The sequence below is a fragment of the Arthroderma uncinatum genome (genome assembly GCF_011692745.1).
Source record: "Arthroderma uncinatum strain CBS 119779 chromosome Unknown scaffold1, whole genome shotgun sequence".
Lineage (NCBI taxonomy): Eukaryota > Fungi > Ascomycota > Eurotiomycetes > Onygenales > Arthrodermataceae > Arthroderma > Arthroderma uncinatum.
This window is the reverse complement of record NW_022983863.1, coordinates 6,112,496-6,133,336: the sequence shown is the minus strand read 5'-3', so window position 1 is coordinate 6,133,336 and position 20,841 is coordinate 6,112,496. Positions and strand designations below refer to the sequence as shown.

At 48.1% G+C, this 20,841-nt stretch overlaps 5 protein-coding genes across 5 annotated transcripts; 2 read left to right on the top strand and 3 right to left on the bottom strand.

Annotated features, from left to right (window-relative positions):
• Positions 1–4,744: 4,744 nt before the first annotated feature.
• Positions 4,745–6,098, bottom strand: GIQ15_01818 (chaperone protein dnaJ; the record flags this gene model as incomplete). The annotated part of the gene is made up of 2 exons (XM_033549235.1): positions 4,745–5,828; positions 5,929–6,098. 2 exons carry the CDS (start codon positions 6,096–6,098, stop codon positions 4,745–4,747), a joined length of 1,254 nt encoding a protein of 417 aa, XP_033410186.1.
• A 598-nt stretch (positions 6,099–6,696) lies between these two features.
• GIQ15_01817 (uncharacterized protein) lies at positions 6,697–9,038 on the bottom strand (the record flags this gene model as incomplete). Its single annotated transcript, XM_033549234.1, has 2 exons — positions 6,697–8,525; positions 8,615–9,038. The coding sequence occupies 2 exons, from the start codon at positions 9,036–9,038 to the stop codon at positions 6,697–6,699; spliced, it is 2,253 nt and encodes a 750-aa protein (XP_033410185.1).
• A 444-nt stretch (positions 9,039–9,482) lies between these two features.
• Positions 9,483–11,441, top strand: GIQ15_01816 (diatom spindle kinesin 1; the record flags this gene model as incomplete). The annotated part of the gene is made up of 4 exons (XM_033549233.1): positions 9,483–9,746; positions 9,836–10,100; positions 10,152–10,831; positions 10,902–11,441. The coding sequence occupies 4 exons, from the start codon at positions 9,483–9,485 to the stop codon at positions 11,439–11,441; spliced, it is 1,749 nt and encodes a 582-aa protein (XP_033410184.1).
• Positions 11,442–14,203: 2,762 nt separating this feature from the next.
• GIQ15_01815 (uncharacterized protein) lies at positions 14,204–16,308 on the top strand (the record flags this gene model as incomplete). Its single annotated transcript, XM_033549232.1, has 6 exons — positions 14,204–14,256; positions 14,345–14,451; positions 14,512–14,624; positions 14,687–14,765; positions 14,824–15,172; positions 15,231–16,308. 6 exons carry the CDS (start codon positions 14,204–14,206, stop codon positions 16,306–16,308), a joined length of 1,779 nt encoding a protein of 592 aa, XP_033410183.1.
• Positions 16,309–17,780: 1,472 nt separating this feature from the next.
• On the bottom strand, positions 17,781–19,873 carry GIQ15_01814 (di/tri peptide transporter 2; the record flags this gene model as incomplete). The annotated part of the gene is made up of 8 exons (XM_033549231.1): positions 17,781–17,942; positions 18,009–18,376; positions 18,436–18,614; positions 18,672–19,017; positions 19,077–19,404; positions 19,460–19,503; positions 19,560–19,611; positions 19,664–19,873. 8 exons carry the CDS (start codon positions 19,871–19,873, stop codon positions 17,781–17,783), a joined length of 1,689 nt encoding a protein of 562 aa, XP_033410182.1.
• Positions 19,874–20,841: the final 968 nt, after the last annotated feature.

Below are 20,841 nucleotides of genomic sequence, written 5' to 3'. Positions count from 1 at the left end.
CTAACGACGACTACCACCCCTTAAAAGACCACAGCGACCCAAATTACATCAAATTACGTCAAAAATACGTATCAAGATGGAGTCAATTGCTCCGATATCAATCAACACCTCTCTCTCTATCAATGAATCGATACTCGAGTCTCCAGCTACACCTCGGAGCTACGCAATAGCGCTTGCAGCTCGCCATTCGAGTCCACGAGCCTCCCTATGCCGCCATTCTCAAACATCGTCACCACAGCTTCCTTCCCAGTCTCCTACCTCCTCTCCTTGCTCGTCACCAGCCAGAACACAGCGTCACCCATCCCCAATCCGATACCAGTCAACTCCTCCTTCGTCTCGTTGCTTCGCCGACATCCTCGACCCAACTCCTACCTTCTCGGATGAAAATGGCGACAAGTCAAACGACGTAGACCTCCAGGTCAAGCTCGCTTTAATCGACCTACTCAACTGCAGCGATATCAAGACGGATCAGGAATCCCGGTTATGGGTGCAGAACAGACTGATGGATACCGAACACCGATTAAAAGCCAGACGAAGAAGCAGAGTGTTGCACTGTGGACTCTAAAACTACGCTTGAGTGGACTGTCCGGCAATCATTCACCGCCTAGACCTGTCGCTTACTCGCTTTTCTTTCCCTAAATCACCCCTCGCTATGCATGGAAGTTCAAGAGTCCGGTTCTACTCTGGGCGGTTTGGCTGATCTATTTTTGGAGGTCATTTTCTATTCCAGCGCGAACGCTTTGGCGGGCGTTTATTGAGAGCGCTTAGCGGAAGGCGCTGCTCTGCATCGAAGCCGTTGGCTTTCTTTTCTCCATCTTATATTCTCGCTCCTTCTGGCATGGACATGGCATTTCTTTTGGTATATCGCTTTAATATTCTCTTTGCAAATGTATTTATTATTTAATATCGACATATTCGAAAATGCAGGCATGCATATTTTACTCAACAATCCAGTGTGTCAAGTGTTCGCTGTAATCGTTCCTGCGTATTCACTGCCTAAGCTTCAGGCGTAAGTTAGCCGCAAAGTGGGAACGGCTTGGAGAGCTGAAGCTATCTCACCTGTGGGCATGGATCACCTTTTCGATCAAGCCATGTCATACGATAAAAGTTATCCGAATGATTAGATTCCGGAAGTACCCTTCCATCGGCTACTAGCTATCCGATGTCTTAGTATTATCTAGCTTCGGATGTGTGCCCACTCCTCCACTCCCGTTACTATTACTGAGCAGACATGGGCGCATATACGTCCAGTAATGCAGCAATACAACCTGTACTAAGGGCCATGTCTTTGCATAGAACGAGAGCTGTTAATGGTATTTTACCTTCCGGCTCGAATATATGCCATGGACGCCAGAGAGCAAATAAATACCCAGCTGTTGCTCCTAGCTATGCTATGTCTTCCTTACCTTTCACTTTCTTTACACGGCCCACAACTTTGTGCTGGTTCATATATATATATATTCCATATCAAGTTAACCTCCCTTCCGTTCCGATCAACATGTGTACACTCGCCGTTTGACCTGCCTTGCCATTTGATGCACGAGCGTTTGAATTCCTAGACTATGTGTCTCTTAACTTCTTAAGGCATGCTAGGAACATGGCACTTCTAAATACTCATGCCATGAGGATTGCTGCATGTGAAATACCCTCCACCTTGATGTTCTACGTCAGTTCTAATAATCCCTAATAACCAGGCCACCGTGATACCCCTCTCTAAAATGAACGGGTTTTGCACAGAATATAGATTTAAGCACTCGCTCAACGAATGTCTAGACTGTGCTTAGAGTTTGATATTTGGAAACATTATCGATCGGGTGTTACCAAAGCAGCTGAAGCCTGTGGGCTAGGTGCTACTCCAAAACCTGTATACGCCAGCTCTTCTTCAGAAACAAATATTGCTCAGTCATCGGGAGGTCAAGCTACTAGAACTATGTCGTCTGTAGTGACTTCAACTGCATCGATCACACAAGTGAGTCTACTGGTGCCCCATCCGGAGCCCCAATTTCTCCTGAAAACGTGAGTAACCAGTTCGTTTAGCCGCGAAACGCCTAGTCTAACGTTTGGTTTCAGACTATTACCCCATCAGCAACGTCTCCAGCTGCCCTCCGGCACAATCTACTAGTGGGGCTAGCCACACCTCTGCTGGATGCTGGGGAGTCGGCTCCTCTTACTTACATGTACTGCACTGTTGTAGAATTACGAATTATCCGTTATCTACAAATTTGTGTATCTGAAATTTGACGTCTCTTTTATACCCCGTTTTATTTGTATCAAGGAAGGTATTAGCAACGCCCTTAAAAGTTAAACTAGTGATGCGAACTCAAGGCTAAACCAGATACCAGATAACTCTTCCGGTTCAGTATAAATTTAGTTTCTTGTCTAAATTTGCTGTAAACAGGCACAAAGGGGCCGGATACATCAAGTCTCCGAGGAATAGCTTATTTCGTACCTCAAATCCCATCTATTTAACCGAATCACACGGCCATCAGGCTAGGATTCTCCATACCAACATCAGTGGAAGAAAATGGAAGCATTACTGCCCTTGGCAAGCTAGCTCACAAACCCCGAAGCCCACTAGGCCATGCGGATGTTTAATATTGGGTAATAAAAGGAAAAAGAGGCGCAATTTATATGGCAGTGGTATTTAGAGCAGTCCTAATTAACATATGCCACATAGTATAAGAATGAATTCGTTTATTCGGGTCCATCCACTGTGATGCCATCTCCTGATTGATAAGATTAAAATCAGATAACAATCAGTTAACTAGTGGGGCTAAATAAACCAATCAGCCAATAGAACTCCATGTGTCAGCCGAATTGAGTTATCAGATGGGAGTTAACTTTCAATGAAGCGGGTCAAAAGTTGCGCCCCAGTATTCAATCTATCGCATGGCTGTATGCCGTCGTATGAGAATGAGAAGTTGTAAGGCAGCTGTGCTACAGGAGTAGTTGCCGTATAGATGTTAACCGCAATCAAATGCTTCCCTGGGGTAAGATGCAACGTGCATAACTGCCACAGCATCTAGTGTTAACAACTTCACCGTGCTCAAAGACGATGACCCAGGCCATGGATGTTATCCCATTCCTGACCCTCCGAGGGGTATCGAGGATGACACAAATGCCGCTTTGCAGATTTAAAGTATCAGACTGAATTTGACCATGTTGAAACAGAAACTTTCTCTGCGTATGATGAGTGATAACATGGGGCCCAGGAATATTATGAGCAATATTTATCTAGGTATAAATAATAAATAATAAATGGCATGCGATACCTTGAAATAGCGGCTTCCCCTTAAAAGATTGTGTCAACTTGTCAAATTTAACCCCATGAATATTGTGCAGGGAGAAAATCAGCAGTGGACTACAGCCAAAAAAAAAAAATAGCATCGGCTAAAGTTGGGTAGAATCAGTAAGAAAAACGTGACAAAATAACCCATCTTCTATGATGAGAACCACCCATCAATTTATATCCCCTCGATCTACTCCCAGGTTGAGACGTCTCAGCCTTTAGCTATACGGAACACAGAATGTGCTCCAAAAGGGTCCCGTTCATATGGATTATGGACATCTTCTTAGTTTCAAAAACCTTGCAAAGGTCAGGATAATGCCCTGCAAATGCAACATATACTATTTGCAGCCATAACCCTGTATACCATGTGGATAATAGCTCCTTAACAGCACTCGGATTTGCTGGGAGATAGAAGCCCAAGTCGTTTCTTTTGCAAACCACCTTTTCCAGCAGGGCACCATCTAGCCCATTCTCAGTTATCCTTTTGAAGTTCACTGTGTCACAGAGCTTTGAAATTTGTTCAGGGTTTTCAGCAGCCCCAAGGACGTGCAAGGCTAGGATGATGGTTTGCATGCTTATGATATTTTTGATAGGACTTTGCGTTGCGTGGCGGGATGATCTTTTTGCTAAGTTTTTCTGGCCAGGTTGCCTGAGGAAGACTGGCTGCCCATCTATTGCGACATGGCAGGGGATATCATGAGAAAATAAATCTCTAAGCGTTTCCCCTGATATTTCTGTTAGCTTATGGTTGTCTGGAAACCAGGCTATAGGCTTAGTGATAGGTGAGTGTAAGATAAGATATAGTTGAGAAAAGGCTGATAGGAGTCTAGGAACAAACTTACCCCTGAATGTGGCCCCTGGATCATCAACAAAATCAACATCCTCGGCCTTCTGCTGAGAATCACAGTGATTTCGCGACTTAGAGTTATCTTTGCCCATGATAAGAGGTGTTAACAGTAATAGAAGCAATAGTAGGTATCTTGCTGTTTCCATGATGTGGTAGCAAAAGAGTTGGGAGATATTGAACAAAGGAACTCTTAACGAAGTTCTGGAAAGTGCAAGTTGATATTGCGTTAGCACTGTAGGGGAAGGAAATGATGTCTTTTAATAATTCGAAAGTGAGCAGGTAGCGAATCGCAGAATATTTTTACATCTCTTTAGTGACTTGGTAGGAGCATTCTTTGAACTGGCTGTACTGCTGCATATACCAGCTCCAAGGGGTAGCTGATTCACTATGCGGGCAGGTATCAAAGAGTACAGCTCGATAATGCGAAATACCTTATCTATCCTATTTCATTCGTCTTCTAAACTCTAAAAACTCCTGTAATCCTAAGGGTTAGAAGGGGAGGGGGAAAAAGTGTTCAAATAAATACAATAAGAAGAAGAGGAGGAGGAGGATTGTAAACGAGAGTTGAAAGTATCAGGACATCAGGAGTAGTAACAGTGGTATATAAATTATAGTTCGTCATGCTTCTCTGCTTCTGGGGGAATAGGTCTGCCAGAATCTTCTTGGAGGTTAACTCCGTTCTTCTTCCGCCACTTTTCGAATAGGGCGAAGAAGTCCTTTTCCATACCACTCTCCATTTGGTCAGGTAGGACAACAACATACTCGACAAAGAGAGAACCGTATTCGTCGTGAGGAGACTGTTCATGTATATGACCATCATGGTATATTGGCATCCCTTGCTCTGGTATTTTCTCCACGGTAAAAGGTTGAACGACCTCGCCTCGTTTGCGACTTAGTTGAACGATGTGTCCGTCCAAATGTGTAAGATTGCGGGTCCAGTCTCCCATCCAGGCTTCTCGAACACTAAGAACTTCCCTCCAGAAGAGATCATTGCCTTTACGGCGGAAAAATGTTCCATCAGTTCGCTCCTCGTCATTTTCACCAAGGCTAGGCTCCTTTTCCCTCAATGTTACAACCAAATTTCCTGCAACCCAATCGGGATTTTCGTCTGCTTCGTTCTCGAACACCAATTTAGTTCCCTTGCCCATGCCTTTCTCGACTGTGCCTGATATCGGAACTTCTGCCTTCACGACTCGGCCACCATTGCATATCTTACAAGGGTTGCGAATTGATTTCCCTTTCCCTCCGCACTTATCACAGGCCATTTGAACCTGCTGGTATATGCCAGGAGCTATCATGTGCTTCCGTATCACTGCGCCATGGCCTTGACATTGATTGCATACATCGACTTTGCCGTCAACTGAGCCAGTGCCCTCACAAGAGTCGCATATTTGCTGCTTTTGAATCTTGAAGTCTATCTCTCTACCGTTGTAGAAGTCTCGTAGGGGTAGGTCCAGGCGAAGTTCCATATCTGGCCCGCGTCTATGGCCCCCCTGATGTCCGAAATGTCCTCCTCCGCCGAAGAAGCGAGAGAAAAGGTCGAATGGGTCATGTCTGCCACCACCACCTTGCTTGTGTTGTTGCAGGCCTTCGTGACCGTATTGATCGTAGATTTTCCTCGTGGAAGCCGTCGAAAGGACGTCATATGCCTCGGCGATATCAACGAATTTCTTGTGCGCAGAATCATTTCCACTGCATAGCATCAATGCCATTGTTAGTACTATGACCATTTGAAGCTAATATAAGCTAGGATGGACGGCTCGTCTGCTTGCGCCGGGTGCATTTCACTTACGGATTTTTATCAGGATGGAATTTTTTGCTCATAGTTCGGTAGGCTTTCTTTATATCTCGCTCCGATGCCGATCGATCAATATCTAATATCTTATAGTAGTCCTCAGCGCATAGCGCCAGCGGCAGCAGGACGAAGAGTGCGGATAGCACTAGCAGCGGAAAGGCGAGCATGGTGAATGATTGGGGTTCACCCCCCGGGAACTGAAGGAGGCAAATATAGACAGGACAGCGAAGTAATGGAGCTGAATGCGCTTCAAGCGCTTTGCAGGCAACGGACTTTGTGATCAGGACTCAAGGTACAATGTGGATTTGGGCGTGGAGATGAAATGTAACACGCTGCGTGTTAATAAATCGTAATAGCGGTGATATCTGCTCAGTTACCGGACAAGCTGCCCTAGTCCCACAGTCTCGTCAGCTGGTTAGCGAGTGCCAGGCCTTGGGGGAGAGCGATGGAGCTGGATGGCCGAGTTCCTAGATGCCAGATTATCAACTTCATATCGATTACTTTAGAGTTTGGGAGCAGCTCCGATGGAAAAATATTTTGCCGATAACAATATTACGTAATATCGCGACTCCGTGTTTTACGCGTGAAAGAACGGAGTTGGAGATCAGAATTGAAGAATTGAGAGGGTCGAAGAGCCAGAAGTTGTGCCTTTTGATATTTCATTAATCTCACCAAGCCGCGTTATCTGCCCCCGGGATGTGAACTGAACTGGAATAAAGTGAATATAATTGACAGAATATGGCGAAATATGACTATATGACGAAATCAATGCTCTGTTGCCCTGGCTGTGGCAGGGACATCGAATATATTATTCCTCCAAGTCGACCTGTTATCAACACTGATCTGGCTGCCCCTCTCGATGAGGTTATCTGCTCTTTGCTCTTCATCGTGCCACGATTTGGCCAAGCTGCCCGGTGCATATATCCCATCAAAGATACCCCCCCTTTGAGCATCAAAGCCGAATCTAGTATATATATCTGGGTCTGACTTTCCGCTCAACCTGGTCAAGACCGCGCGCACAAAAGTCAAGAAGTCGTCAGGATCAGCTATGCGGGTAGCCCGTAGACGTTCCCTCACAAAGAGAAGCTCCCGATTTGCTGCACGAGCAAAACCAACTATCTTCTCCGCTATCGTTTTCTCAAGGCTGCGTCGGATCATGTGTTTTAAGAACGGCTTGAGAGCCCACAAAATGCATGACCAGCGACTCTTCTGAATTGAATAGTCAAGTTTATGGATGTGGACGCGAACGGCGCGGAGGGCGAGTATTTGCTCCAACCGCTCTCGGCCAACCTCGAATTCACAAGAGATATCAATTCCACGGTGGTCGAGACAGAAGCTGGCGATGCCTTCATCAAATATGGACAGGAATGGAGACCGGTGTACTTTGACCCAATAGCCGAAATTATTTGCCGCAAAGCTAAGGCCGTTCAAGGTGACGTTTACCGTGTTTTTCATCCCCGATACTGCTTCTTTGGAGTGAGTCTTGCGAAGCTCCATATTATTTATCATGGTGACTAGTATCTGATATGGGAGGAACGACGAGCTATGAACCGTGTGGCCCGGTTCGATCACGACGTTTTCAAGGAGGAGATCTATCTCTGGGGTTGAAACCTCCAGCCTTGGTATCGGGATATGTTGAATTGCTCGGATTAGAAGAGGGAAGAAGACGTTGAGGGCGTCTGCCATGAGGCGAACACCTTCATTCCGATAGGCTTGGCAGATGTCCAGCCAGATGTTCTTCGAGGCAGTGATGAGTTTGGCAACTCCCGCATCTTGAGATACCGATATAAGTGTTTTCTTCAGTTGATAAATGAAGTCTTTGACCTCCTGTTGCGGTAAGTCGTCTCCAGCCTCCTTCACCTTCGTTTTCAACTCTTGAACCGTATCCTCACCCGTATCCCAAAAGGCCGGGTCAGTGAAGAGTTTGTACACTGATTCCCCGAGGTGCTCGAGAGTATCATTAATTTGTGTGCTCTTTTCGGAATTCTGCATAAGCTGTTGGAATTTACCCTGGAGAACCTGCCACTCCTCTTGGCTTCCGAAGGCGCTCGCAAAGTCCCATAGATTCTTCATGGCGTTATGCAGCTCCGGGTCAACCTCTAAAGCTTCCGGGGCACTTTCAACTGTGGAGCCTATGGTCTGAATATATATCTTCGCATAGCGTTGGACAAGACTCGATATGGTGGATACAGATTTGTCATAGTCGGCCCTTTGACGCAGGTCTTCGACGGTTTTTCTCATCGTATGAAGAAGCGAATCCTGTACTTCTGTGGATACGTTTTCTTCGGCGCTCTTTTTAGCAGCACGCCCGGTATCTTCCAACCCTTCCTTTGCAACTTCCATTACCTGCTCGCCATTCTGGAGGAGCTCATCAGCAGTTGGAGCTTCCCCTCCGTGACCATTTGTTGCTTTAACGCTTTCTTTCTGTGCCTCGGAAGGCTCAGCTTCTTCGGAGACCTTATTTACGGCGTCCGAAAGCGACGCGGCGGTATCTGAGAAGATACTGCGGCCGACAGTGCTTAAGTCTCCAACCAAACGACGAAAATCCGAATTGGTCATAAGAAGGCTCCCGACAGTACGAATGCTTTCATATGCTATGATATAAGTCAGCCAGTTAGCCTAGATCTACCAATAACACAAAATGTGCCCATCATGCATCGAGGGGGAACAAGAGTGCAAATACCGGCCACTGTGTCCGCTCGTGCTTTTGATGCCGATGCAGACGACGCAATCTGAGCGGTGTTTATAGAAGCATTCGAATTCATGAATTGGTTGATCAATTCCTGCAACTGGTCTTCCCCATTCTTGTCCCGTAGCAACCCAATGAATATTCGAATCCAAGCTCGACAGTCCTTTGCTATCTTCCCACTGCTTGGGCTCAGCGTAGGATTATCCGGATTGAGCAAGTCAGAGACGAGGACGAGCCACAGAAGAGCTGCCGCTTGCTCCGTGGATGGCATGTAGCCAGCAGATATCGCCCGGAACATCTCATATTGACGGAATTTCTCTTTCACCTTCCGCTGCAACTCGGACTCGGCCTCTGAGATTGGGAGAAGGGGCTCCGTTTCGCCAGAAGCATCTTTGCGAGACTTGCAGCAGGACCACATCGTGACTTGTCCAACTTGGAGCTACCTTGAACTAGAGCTCTAAGAATCGTGGTGAAGGGCTAACTATATAGCTAGTCTTGCTGCACAGAGCATCAAGTAACTACGTACTTGAGTCGGGGAGCAAGAATGAAGCCTGGCTGTGGTCACAATACTGGGGATATATATACAGAGTTACACTTCACCACCTGCCATATCCTTGATTTCTTCCAACTTTCCATCCTGCTGAGCACACAAACTACGTAACATGCAACCTTGGAAGCTCTGGAAGCTACAGCGGACGCCAAGGCCAGAGCCGAGCTTGTCCAAGACTTCAAAACACTGACATTGCTGCCTGGCATGATGTAACATCGTACGAAGTACTACCAGTCAAGAGAAGAAAAGGTATATCTTGGTCAAAATACATACATCAGGATTCGATATCGATATACTTACGTGAGAAGAAATATGTCACTAACAACCCCTCTTACAGAGCACAAGGCCTTCTTCCTTGAGAAAGTCGGAGCATTCAAACCAACGACAGGGAAGAATAACAATGGCAATGAGAGCGAGAATTCCTCAGACACGACCATCGGAGCGAGGATACGGCCAATATTACCCCATGAGCAAGCTGCTGGCCATGTTCCCGGCATATTCGCTCGCGACGATGGAAGCGCAGAAGTCGACGTACATGAGCTGCGGCTCAAGGTTAACGGACGGCCGGCATTGAATGTATGTGCATGAATAATGACGATATACCCCAAAGTAGTGCACATTATATGGCATTCAGGTCTGCGTTCCAATACCAATATACGTTATAGTCGTCTAGCTTCCTCGTCGATCGAGCATACGGGCCGGAGAGCACGACAAAGTCGATGTATGACGATTTTGTCGCTCCCTTGGTGCCATGGGCATGGGGCGGTGGTGTTGGAACTTTCTTCGCCTATGGTCAAACAGGATCTGGAAAGACGTTCACCGTGAATGAAATGGAAACATTCATCGCATCAGACTTGTTGGGTGGAAATATTCCCGGGCGACGCAGCATTCATATGTCCGTGTTTGAGCTGGCAGGGAAAGCGGCATTTGGTACGCTTAGCCTTCCTGAGAGTCAAGTAGCTCATCCCTAATTATAGCCAGACCTCCTTAACGACAAACACCGGGTTAGCGTCCTGGAAGATGCCTTTGGGGAGACCCAATTGGTGGGCATAGTCGAGCGAACTCCTTCGACGATCGAGCAGTTCCTCGACCTGATCAAGACAAGCATGTCGTTCCGGCTGAGCGCCCCAACTTTAAAGAACGACAGCTCTTCACGGTCTCACGCGATCTGCCGGATTAGAATTGAAAACAAGGACGATCCCGATAGCCCTGATGGCCTCCTATTCCTCATCGATTTGGCAGGGAGTGAAGCAGCGGCTGATTCCAGAGACCATTCTCAAGAGCGCATGAAAGAAACAAGAGAGATTAATTCTTCCCTGTTGACTCTGAAGGACTGCATTCGAGGGCGGGCTACATGGAATATTAACGAGAATACGGCTTCAGGCGGTACTAGCTCGAAACATGTCCATATCCCGTACCGCAACAACACGCTCACCAAGGTACTGAAACACGTGTTTGATGTGAATAGCCATCGTTCCTGCAAGACTGCCGTGGTTGCATGCGTTAGCCCCAGCGCTGCCGATGCAAATCAGGGGAAGAGCTCCCTTCGATATGCAGAGCTGCTCAGGGTACAGGTACCCAAATCAAAGGCTGCTGCGTTCGATCCGGCCGCCCCACGCACCTGGACAAACAAGCAATTACGGGAGTGGATTGAGAGTAACGTTAGTTCACTATCCCCTCTACATTCAAACAAAAGCGGAGGGGGGAAATGCTAATGATGGCGAAATACAGTCTGGATCGCCTCCTGTAGATCCCTCGCATGTCGCGCCTACAGAGTCAGGGATCCAGATATGCAAACTGCCCAAAGGCGAATTTGTATCCCGGTGCCTGACGACTGAGGGAGTACGGCCCGAGCAGGCCAGAGCATTCTTTGATAAGATATGGCAGCTCCACGTTGATTCCCGTTCGTCTACGCCAAAAAACGCCACAAACAGTGACCTCTCGGAGCCCAAGAAACCTACAACCCCATTCAAAGAACGCCTCCAGCCTGGGATGTTTGTGCGTGTTACTCCTAAATCGCCAAGCGACCCGATTCATTTTCTTATGTTGCTTGCTCCCGAAGGTGCTTTTGATCAGACCACATCTACCGCCAAGGGCGATGGCGATGGGCACGGATCTGGCTATATCTGTGCGGCCGTGGCGCCGTCGATTATGTTAGATGCATATGAGTTGTTTGTGGCTCAGCAAAGAGTAGTGAAGGTCGAGGACATGGAGGCGGAGGTTTTGATGGAATATGATTCCGCCATGAGATATTATTTCATGACCGTATAAGGGGTGATACATTGGTGTTTGGGAAGCAGTTCACATACAGCACATGGGTTTTGAAAATAGTATCAATTTAGACAGAGAAAGGCAGCTGAATGAGTACATACCAAATTGAAGAGTATTTAGTTTCCATATCTTCAAGGGTGGGGTTAACCCCAACAATCAGCTTTGCACATTGGTGGCAGAAGATCAGTTACTAGAAGTTCGTGATCCGCCTCTTTAGATAGCTTAGAGCCGGTTGTGTTAACCCTCGAGGGTTTATCCATTATAGAACCGAGTCCGAGTATATGCTGTGACGGAAGGCCCGACACCCACATTCCTCCGGCCGGAAGCTGAAAAACTAGTCGCAAAGGAATGCGGATTTGCTATTCGTACTGATCTATGTTACGCAGAGGGAATATGTCTCTCATTCTTCACCCTTACGGGAACTAAGGAGTCGATCCCTCAGTTCGCTTGCAGCCTAGGCTAGAAAACGAATGTGGTAAGTTGTCGTGCGGGCCGGAAGGGAGGAACGGAGGGATTGGATGGAGGGGAGGGTAATACATTTGCTGCATGAAAGGAGTGTGGTCGCGAATGGAATGCGAAATCCTACTCCGTACTCCGTAAATCCTAAATTTGTAGCATCTATTAATGCGAACCTGGAACGTAGCATCAAACGCATCAATCAGCTCGTCTTGCTGCGGTAACTTCATCCGTGACTAGCGTATTATCAAGGTCGGTCGGCATTAGCCACTTCCATGTTAGTGCCGAGCAATACGAACGGCCGTGCTATCGTCCTAGTGGCTGTGGTTGGAAATGATACACAGCAGTTCGGTATGCTGATTATATAATTTTCGCGCTAGATGGCGTTCTGGAAGGCCATGGAAGGGCGAAACGGTGCCTGCAGCAGCATGGGTTCATGGGTTGTTAGACCCAACTGTATCAGAATCCTCAAGGGGGTGGTTTGCGATGGGACGAGGCGAGAAGCCGACTGTGGCCATCGTTTTTCGTATCCTATCGGGACGGTGATTCATTTCGGTGTGTTCCAAAGATAGCCCGAGAAAGTCCCCGGCTGAAAAGCACCGTACGGAGACGAGATGCTGCCATTTAAAGAACTCGTTGGGGGTAGTGCTGATTGATGCTGATGTCCGGTGAGGGCGTGGGATGGATTGTGATTTATCGAATGGGAAGGGTTCGGTGGCTTCTATATTTTCGCGTTATTATTCTTAAACATGACGGATACGAACGATGATGCCGTGAGTATCTGCCTCTGCCTTGCTTCAGCCGCTCGATAATCCCTACAGCGCCACGAATGAGTCTGCGACAAAATTATTGCGCCATTATTAGTAATATCGGATATGGAACATCACGATCGCCCTTGCCCATAAACCTAGCGAGAGGACGAACTTCTCCTCGTACAGGTGGTGCGCCGAACGAGGCATATTCTATATCTCGTGGAAGAAGCCTGAGTAGGCGCATCACATTTCGCCATTTAACCAGCATTCGATGCTTCCAGCGTCAGACCTGCCTTCTAGATCTGTCAATATGTAATCCTCTGATGCCCCATTGGATGACTAGCGACATGTAATTGTACCCAACGGTTGCTGGTGTGGCTTGTGAAATCACATCTTGATTGCATGATTGGATTGTTTGCCCGTAGTTCGGGTTCTGGGCCCTCAAAATTTTGTTGGGCTCCCCAAAACCAAACGTCGTCCTCAAACCGTGGTCAGCAGGGGTAGCCCCTGTTCGGATGTGGTGGAGCATCGACAGACGAAGCATATCCGTACCCTGTCTGTAGATACCCTGTCCGTACAGCGGATCGGAAGCGTTAGTATCTTTCTGGATCCCTGACAAGGGAAGCTCCTCAGGTTCGCAATATCGACTGCCCAAAAAAAGGAGACTAAAAGTTGTAATTTAATTTCAAAATTGATTCATTGTAACAGCAACCCAACCCTTAGGCTCGGGGCCGTCCGGAGCTGAGCATGACGATCAAAGCACCGCAGTCCACCGAGGGAGGGAAGGGGATATGAAAAGAAGCAATTGTCGGCCAAGACACAAGTTCGTCATTGCACGATCCGGCAACGATGGTTGAACAATAATGTCATCTCCTAGGTCCAACATGGTGATCGTGCGCAAGACCTCTAGCTTGTATAGGTATTCCAATTGTAGTCACTTGTGGTAGATGCAGGAACGTAACGGTGTGTCAGACAGTTGAGCGCCCTCATGCGCGTTCAGCGCCAGTAACGAATTAGCCAGCAAGCATGTCCGTCCGCCCTGTCGCATCTGGAGCAGCAAATTCTCGGGAATAGTTGCTCCCCTTGGCTTTCGTGAAACGCAGCTCGTCCAGTCCAGTTCGAGCGCGCCGGCGGCGTCGCAGTCAGACCCTCCCGACATCGCCCGATCCGAAGGAGTTACCTCCGCAAGGCATCGCAAGCTTCACGCAGAGTTTCCTTGTCGTGACGGGTCATCAAGCAGCTAGGTAACTCTCCCTCCTTGACCTTGCTCGCCGTTCCCTTCCCCAGAATCCGGCTCCCATCCTTGTTTCAAAGCAAAGCGACGTTGCAAGACGTGGACCCCTGGGAAGATTGGTTACTATATCATTGACGGTCTTTCCTCGTTCTCAGAGGGAAATGCTTCCTCGTTCATCTTTCTCGTCATACAACAGAATTGCTGCTGCTAATTCCTGGAAACTCACCTTGCTCCCGAACTCTCTCCTCTCTTCCACATTACCACTGCACTTCAAACCCAGCATGAGCAGCCCCAGCTTGTACTGTCCTCAATATAACGCAATGCATTCCTCATCGCCTGCGTCATCGCCAGCTGGCGGAACTGGTTCTCCAGTGTAAGTTGTATCTCGACGTCGTGGATTTCCCTTTTTGGCCAGCCAGCAGTAAACTGACCTCACCGCCCTGCTTTTTTTTTTTATATAGTGACGGCTACTTTGACACTGCCAACCCAGGCTACATTCGCAAGTACCTTCGCACATACGGTCTCACGCCTCCTCGCGCGGAGAGCTACGAGGTGCAGAAGACAAGATGTAAGTGCCGAGTTGCTCCTGTCCGCCGGTATATTGATACGGAAGCTCATTCTCGTCCAGGTCTCGCCCAGCTAGCTCTCAAATCCACTCCTATCGAAAAATTCCTCTACCTCAGCACTATCCGCAAGAACAGCGTGCACTTGTTCTACCGCTTGGTCATGGACCACCTACAGGTACGCAATAAGTGGCGATAGCTAGGAATAGTAGCCAGCAGTGGGACTAACAGCTGTTTTAGGAGCTTACGCCTTTGATCTACACCCCCGTTGTTGGTGAAGCTTGTCAAAGATGGTCCGAGATATATCAACAGCCCGAGGGTAAGCTGGAGATTCCCCTCCTGTTTTAGGGTGTACATGCTAATGGGTTTCTGGCTAGGAATGTATCTCAGCTACGAAGACAGGGGAAATATCGCCGCAGTCATTCAGAACTGGCCACAGCCAAACGTCGACATCACCGTTATCACCGACGGCTCGAGAATATTGGGATTGGGTGACCTTGGGATAAACGGAATGGGTATCCCGATTGGCAAACTTGCTCTCTATACCGCCTGTGCTGGCATCAGGCCCGAAGCTACCCTCCCACTCACCCTCGACTTGGGAACTAGCAATAAGACTTTGAGAGAGGACCCCCTATATATGGGCAGTCGTCGTGGCAAGGTCACTCAGGAGCAGGAGCTTGAATTTATGGATGAGCTCATGGCTGCACTGACTGAGAGATGGCCTGGGTAAGTGAATGAGTTAAACGTTTTAATTGAGACAATCGAATGGCTAACGGTGAAACAGCATTGTTATACAATTCGAGGATTTCAAGAACCCCTTCCCCGCACTCCAAAAGTATCGCCACAATTACACTTGTTTCAACGATGATATCCAAGGAACCGGTGCCGTCATTTTGGCTGGTGTGATAAACGCCGTTAAGCGATCTGGTGTGCCTCCAAAGGACCACCGTGCTGTATTCCTCGGTGCCGGAAGTGCCGGTGTTGGTGTTGCTAAACAGATCGTCGATTTCTTCGTCAAGGAGGGTATGACCGAGGATGAAGCCAAAGCTTGCTTTTACCTCGTTGACACCAAGGGTCTCGTCACTGCCGACCGAGGTGACAGGCTGGCCGCCCACAAGGTCTACTTTGCCCGTCACGACAACAACGGCCAACAGTGGAAGACCTTGGAAGAGGTTGTAGATCATGTTAAGCCAACCATGCTAATGGGACTCTCCACCCTCGGAGGTGTCTTTACACCTGAGATCCTCAAAAAGATGGCAGACACTAACAAACAACCCATCATCTTCCCTCTATCAAATCCCTCCGCAAACTCAGAATGTGACTTCAAGGCTGCCGTTACTCACACCGACGGACGTGCTTTGTTTGCATCAGGCTCTCCATTCCCCTCATTTTCCTTCAAGAACAGCGCTGGAGAGACCGCTACCCATTATCCCGGTCAAGGAAACAACATGTATGTCTTCCCCGGTATCGGGCTAGGAACTATCCTCTCCAAGGCTGTGGAGGTCACCGATAGCATGATCTACGCCGCTGCAGACGCCCTTTCAACATCCCTCACAACCGAGGAGCTCGACCGAGGTCTGCTGTATCCTGAAATCACGAGAATCCGCGAAGTCAGCGTCGTCGTCGCCAGGGGTGTGATTCGGGCCGCACAGGATGCCAAGGTGGATCGTGAGACGGCGATCCGATCATTCTCCGACTCCGACCTGGATGCATGGATCAAATCCAAGATGTACAACCCACATTCCGAGGTAAACTCGTTAGAACGCGAAGTTGGCATTCTTCTGTCGTCCATCGGCCGCATCAACGGACATTCGAATGGAGATATATCGCCCCGTGGCGAAGATCAAGGCTCCAAGCTCTAGTACTGAATCCCTTTCCTTTGTTCTTTCTTTCCTTGTTTTCTTCCTCATCTCTGCCCTTTTTGCATTCATTTCAGTCTCCTTCACGCGACAACGTTGACCATTTCTCGTCCACCCCCCTTTTCCTTCGACCGTTTTCTAACTAATCCTCTTAACGTTTTTCCTTTGTGTAGTTACTTTTCCTCCTAGTCCATACCCCAGTTCCTGTTCCTGTCTACTACCTACCTCGTGTGAGCGAATATACCTTTTGACTTTGCATGGCGAATCGATGATAGCATAACAAAAAGAGACAAATGTTGGAGTTTACCCCCATCCTTGATTATTTCCATTAGCTGTTTAGACCGCCTGCCACCTTCGTTACAAGTTCTACATAGTACTATCATATACGGAGTATCGTACTATCAATTATATACCATCTAGACGCCTGTCCCCACCATGCTGTAGTAATAAATTCGCCGATTTCTACCCCTCCACGCCTAGCTCCATGGCCGCTTGCCACTCGTCTGGAGGCGTCTGCCAAGGGTGAACGGTATGTATACCAAGGCCGCCGTGATACACAGTTGTCTTGACTTGGTCCATCCATATACTTCCTCGTGTCTCCAGCTTCCCGCATCCCACGGCATGTCCAAAACGTGGCTTCATAACGGCGTACGGGGTAAATCGCACAGAGCAGAAAAGGATCAAGATACTTTCTTGACCTGCATGATATCCGGCAAGCCTCCACCATGGCGTGCTGCCTTCCGCCCCCACAACCGAGAACCTCCTTTATTGTCCGTTGCTTGAGTCAGTCAGGGGTCGCCAACGAGAAAAAAAAACACCTCGGCTCGGCTTCTCACCGTCACAAATGGGATGTGATCCCTGGATCTTCCGAGGGAGTCATCAATTCCTGCTCCTGAATTAGTACGGTATTACCGATTGGCTATGAGACTATGCATATACGAGAAGTTGGTTTGAGCTTCGTGGTGACCGTCTCGAAGCAAACTGGAGTTGGTGATGTATTTGTACATGCATGTCCGCCACAAGTTGCTGAGCCGGTATCGGAGGAATATTGGGTTTGGCCTGGTCCCGAATGTTTCGTTAGCTTTGTTTACAAGCGACTGTCTACCTTCAATTGTCCGGAGTATATTCATGCCGAAGAGACTGTCGTAAATGGAGCTGGTGTCTGCTCGATTTTCAAGCCCGTGTTCCTGGCTGGGTAGAGTCCTGAGGTGTATATAGGCCACAATATTGAAAAACATTAAGTAGTTGAATTAATATACTTGTTTGAATATACATCCCCATTTGAAATTGGCCTTAGAACCGGAAGCTTGGGGCTGAAAGGCTTGCTCCCGTGGATAACGAAAGAAATTAAAAGCGATCCTACACTCTGTACGTCGCTCGCTTGTATCTTAGCTGGAACTGACGACGTTCAAAGCTGCGCGCCTTGCCTTTAGCCTGGTGCTGCCAGAATATCATTTGCGGCCAACTACCCACCCTTAAGTCATGGAAATGTTATTTGCGGCCACGGGTTTATCCTCGGCCAACTGCTTTTCCTCCAGGGCATTCATCTCCTCTTCCTTGGCGTTATAGCGGCTAAAGAGGAACCAGAATACAGCTCCAGCAATCGCGGACGCAACAGCCAGGCCAGTATACATCCACTAGCAATAGGTTAGCATTCCTTTTTAAAAAATTGCTTGTCGATTGATGAGGGCTCATATGCTTACCAAAAGCTTGGGGTCCTTTGCAGTGGGGGACAAGGCAATACCCAGCGCAGCGCCAAAGGCACTGGTAAGCAAGAACATGGCCATGACGAACGATTTCATTGACGGTGGCGCTTTCGTGTATGCATATTCCAAGCCTGTGATACTTGCGAAAATTTCCGAGAGACCAATCAGAAGATACGCTGGAGTTTGCACAGCAACATGGACTTTGTTGGGCAATTTCCCGCCCATGCTGGCATCGCAACCTAGGGGGTTATTATAACACGGTGGGCTGTTATAGATGAGATGTTGCACAATCGCAGCATACGCCATTGCAAGAGAGGCGAAGAAGAATCCAGTCGTGATACGCGTGATGGGTTTAAATTTAATACCTATATCTACGTTAGCGGATATTTGATGGAGAGGAAGACATGGAGATATCGTTACTTACCCGCTTTACGCAGGAAGGGATAGACAATTCTATCACAGATTGGGATGAAAATAATGATAGTTAGCGGATCAATATTCTGCATGATGTCATTGGGAATCCCGTGGAGCTCCATGGTTGCTGCTTGGGATATGAAATTGTTCAGCATCTGTTGATAGCAGACCCAATAGATAGGGAAGTATCTGTAGCGGAAAAAATTAGACAAATGATATCCCAGAATACAGGTTATTATAACTTACACGAATACTCGACAAGCTACCAGAGCTCGCTTGATCTCCTCCACGAACTGATCATCCCAAGGGAATATATGCCCACCATGGGTCTGTTGGTAAGAGCTTTTGGCGGCGTCCAAGTTCCCCTTGTTCTTCAAGCCAATGAACATAACCTTGAAGGCTCGAGGAATAACAGAGCCCTTTGGTGGCCGAACAACGTAAAGTTTCTTGCCGGCAACGATTATTACAAACCCAGCAAGGAACATACACAAGGGCAGTAGGTAGGCAGCCCAGAACCCAACGTGCAGTTCGAGCTCAGTAGTTGCGATGGCCGAGAGAGATCCAATATTGATGCACATGTAAAAGATCATGTCTGGGTTTTCAATAAGCTTAGTCCGCGAAGAGCTAGGACAATTCGGGGTTGTAACTTACAAACACGTTCGACCGTTAGCGCCGGGTCTACAATAACCCTCTCCCCAGACTTTAGGGTCTTGAGCTGGGGTTTCTTCGCAGTGACTTGCTCGGCAATAAGTGGAGAGATGTTTGACTTGATCCCACCGGTACCCAAGCCGATAATGATCATAGCTGCGATCAAACCACCCAGGGATGCGCCGCTCTCGATAGCAACGGGGAGCGAAGTGCAGAAGAGGATGACTAGCCCGGAGATATAGATCAAAGCAAAGATGATGATGGTGTTGTATTTCCCAAGATATTGGTCTGCAATAATAGCACCAAGGATGGGAGTTACATAGCACCAAAACTAGATTGATGACAATTAGAGTCAAGAACAAGGACACAGTATGAGTGATCCATACCTGGAAGAAGTTGCTCAGCCCAGTTGCCCTCGCCTGGCCGAGTCCTATAGAGTATATAAATATAACGCCGATCAACGTCCAAAGGATCGGAGTAGCTCACCTATGGCCCCAGGGACTCCACTTGGATCCTTGTACTTGTGCTGCATATAATTCTAGACACAACGGTTAATATTCCACTCTATACATGATATTGTGTAGCCATACCTGGAATGGTCCACTCAAACCATAGTAAGCGAATCTCTCGCACAGCTCGATAATCGCGACGAGGAAGGCAGACCATGGCAGCTTGCCTGCCACCTTTCTCAGAGTCATGAGTTCCATGTCTGTCGGCGCGTTCTCATCCTCGCCGATCGACGTCGTCTCTTGATCATGAGACATAGTCGGTTCAGGCTGGATTTCCTTGGGTTCAGCCATCTCAGCACGTCCTTCGGCGGTTTCTCAGGGTCCTTCGATGATAGGCAGACTCAAATCTGCGAGTAGCGTATGTTGTCCGTCTGCAAGTGAAAGGGAGGTAAGGGAGGAAAGTCGGGGAAGGCTTCTCGACCAGGTATTGGAATTCCCATTTATTGATCGCGCGGGGGGGCGGGAGACCGCGGAAATATGATCACTGTGACATAAGGAGGGACGGGAGAGAGGCAGGGTGACGTTACTCATGACATATTCCCTAATCAGGCATGTATGCATCCATGGATGTTTTCTAGACTCTCAACCACGGTAAGATGTCCAATCCGGCTCGCCCTTTAATATCATCATACCTTTTCGTCGTCTCAACGGCGGCTAGTTTCCGTGACGGTTCTAAATTAGTATGCTGCCAGGCTTCCCCTCTTCTACCTATGTCTGGCTAGTGCTGTGAAACGCGCATGCAGACATTGTTGTATACGAAGTGCTTGTACACTCCATCCTTATATAAGCCTAGACAAGCTTTCGCTCACCCAGGGTCATAGCAGGCTTATCTTAAACCCTCGAGGTTCAAGCAGCAGTTGTAAATCCGCGTTTCTCTGCGCTCTGTGGGTGGCAGTGGGAAAGGCGTTGCGACCAAGTGGCGCTTCGTGAGTGTCTTGATGCCCGGTTTGATAGACCAGCCAGCCCTGGAAGGACATTTCTCTCCGTCTGAAGGGGTCTTAAACCGTTGATTAAAGCAAGGTATCCCAGAGTATATTCCAGGATCGCACAAGTATGCTGCTAATATATCCTGCTAGCCATTTAGTTAGCCTTCACGACGCCACCAGTTGCCAACGTAAGTTATCCCCCGCAAATGGAAGTAACCCTATGCAAACCATGAAGGTGCATTTTATGGTTGTATCCAACCAGTCTTCTTCCACCGGCCAATAGAGGCTCCCTGCCGCTCTCTGGTATCTCATACCTGGTCGATGTTTGATGTT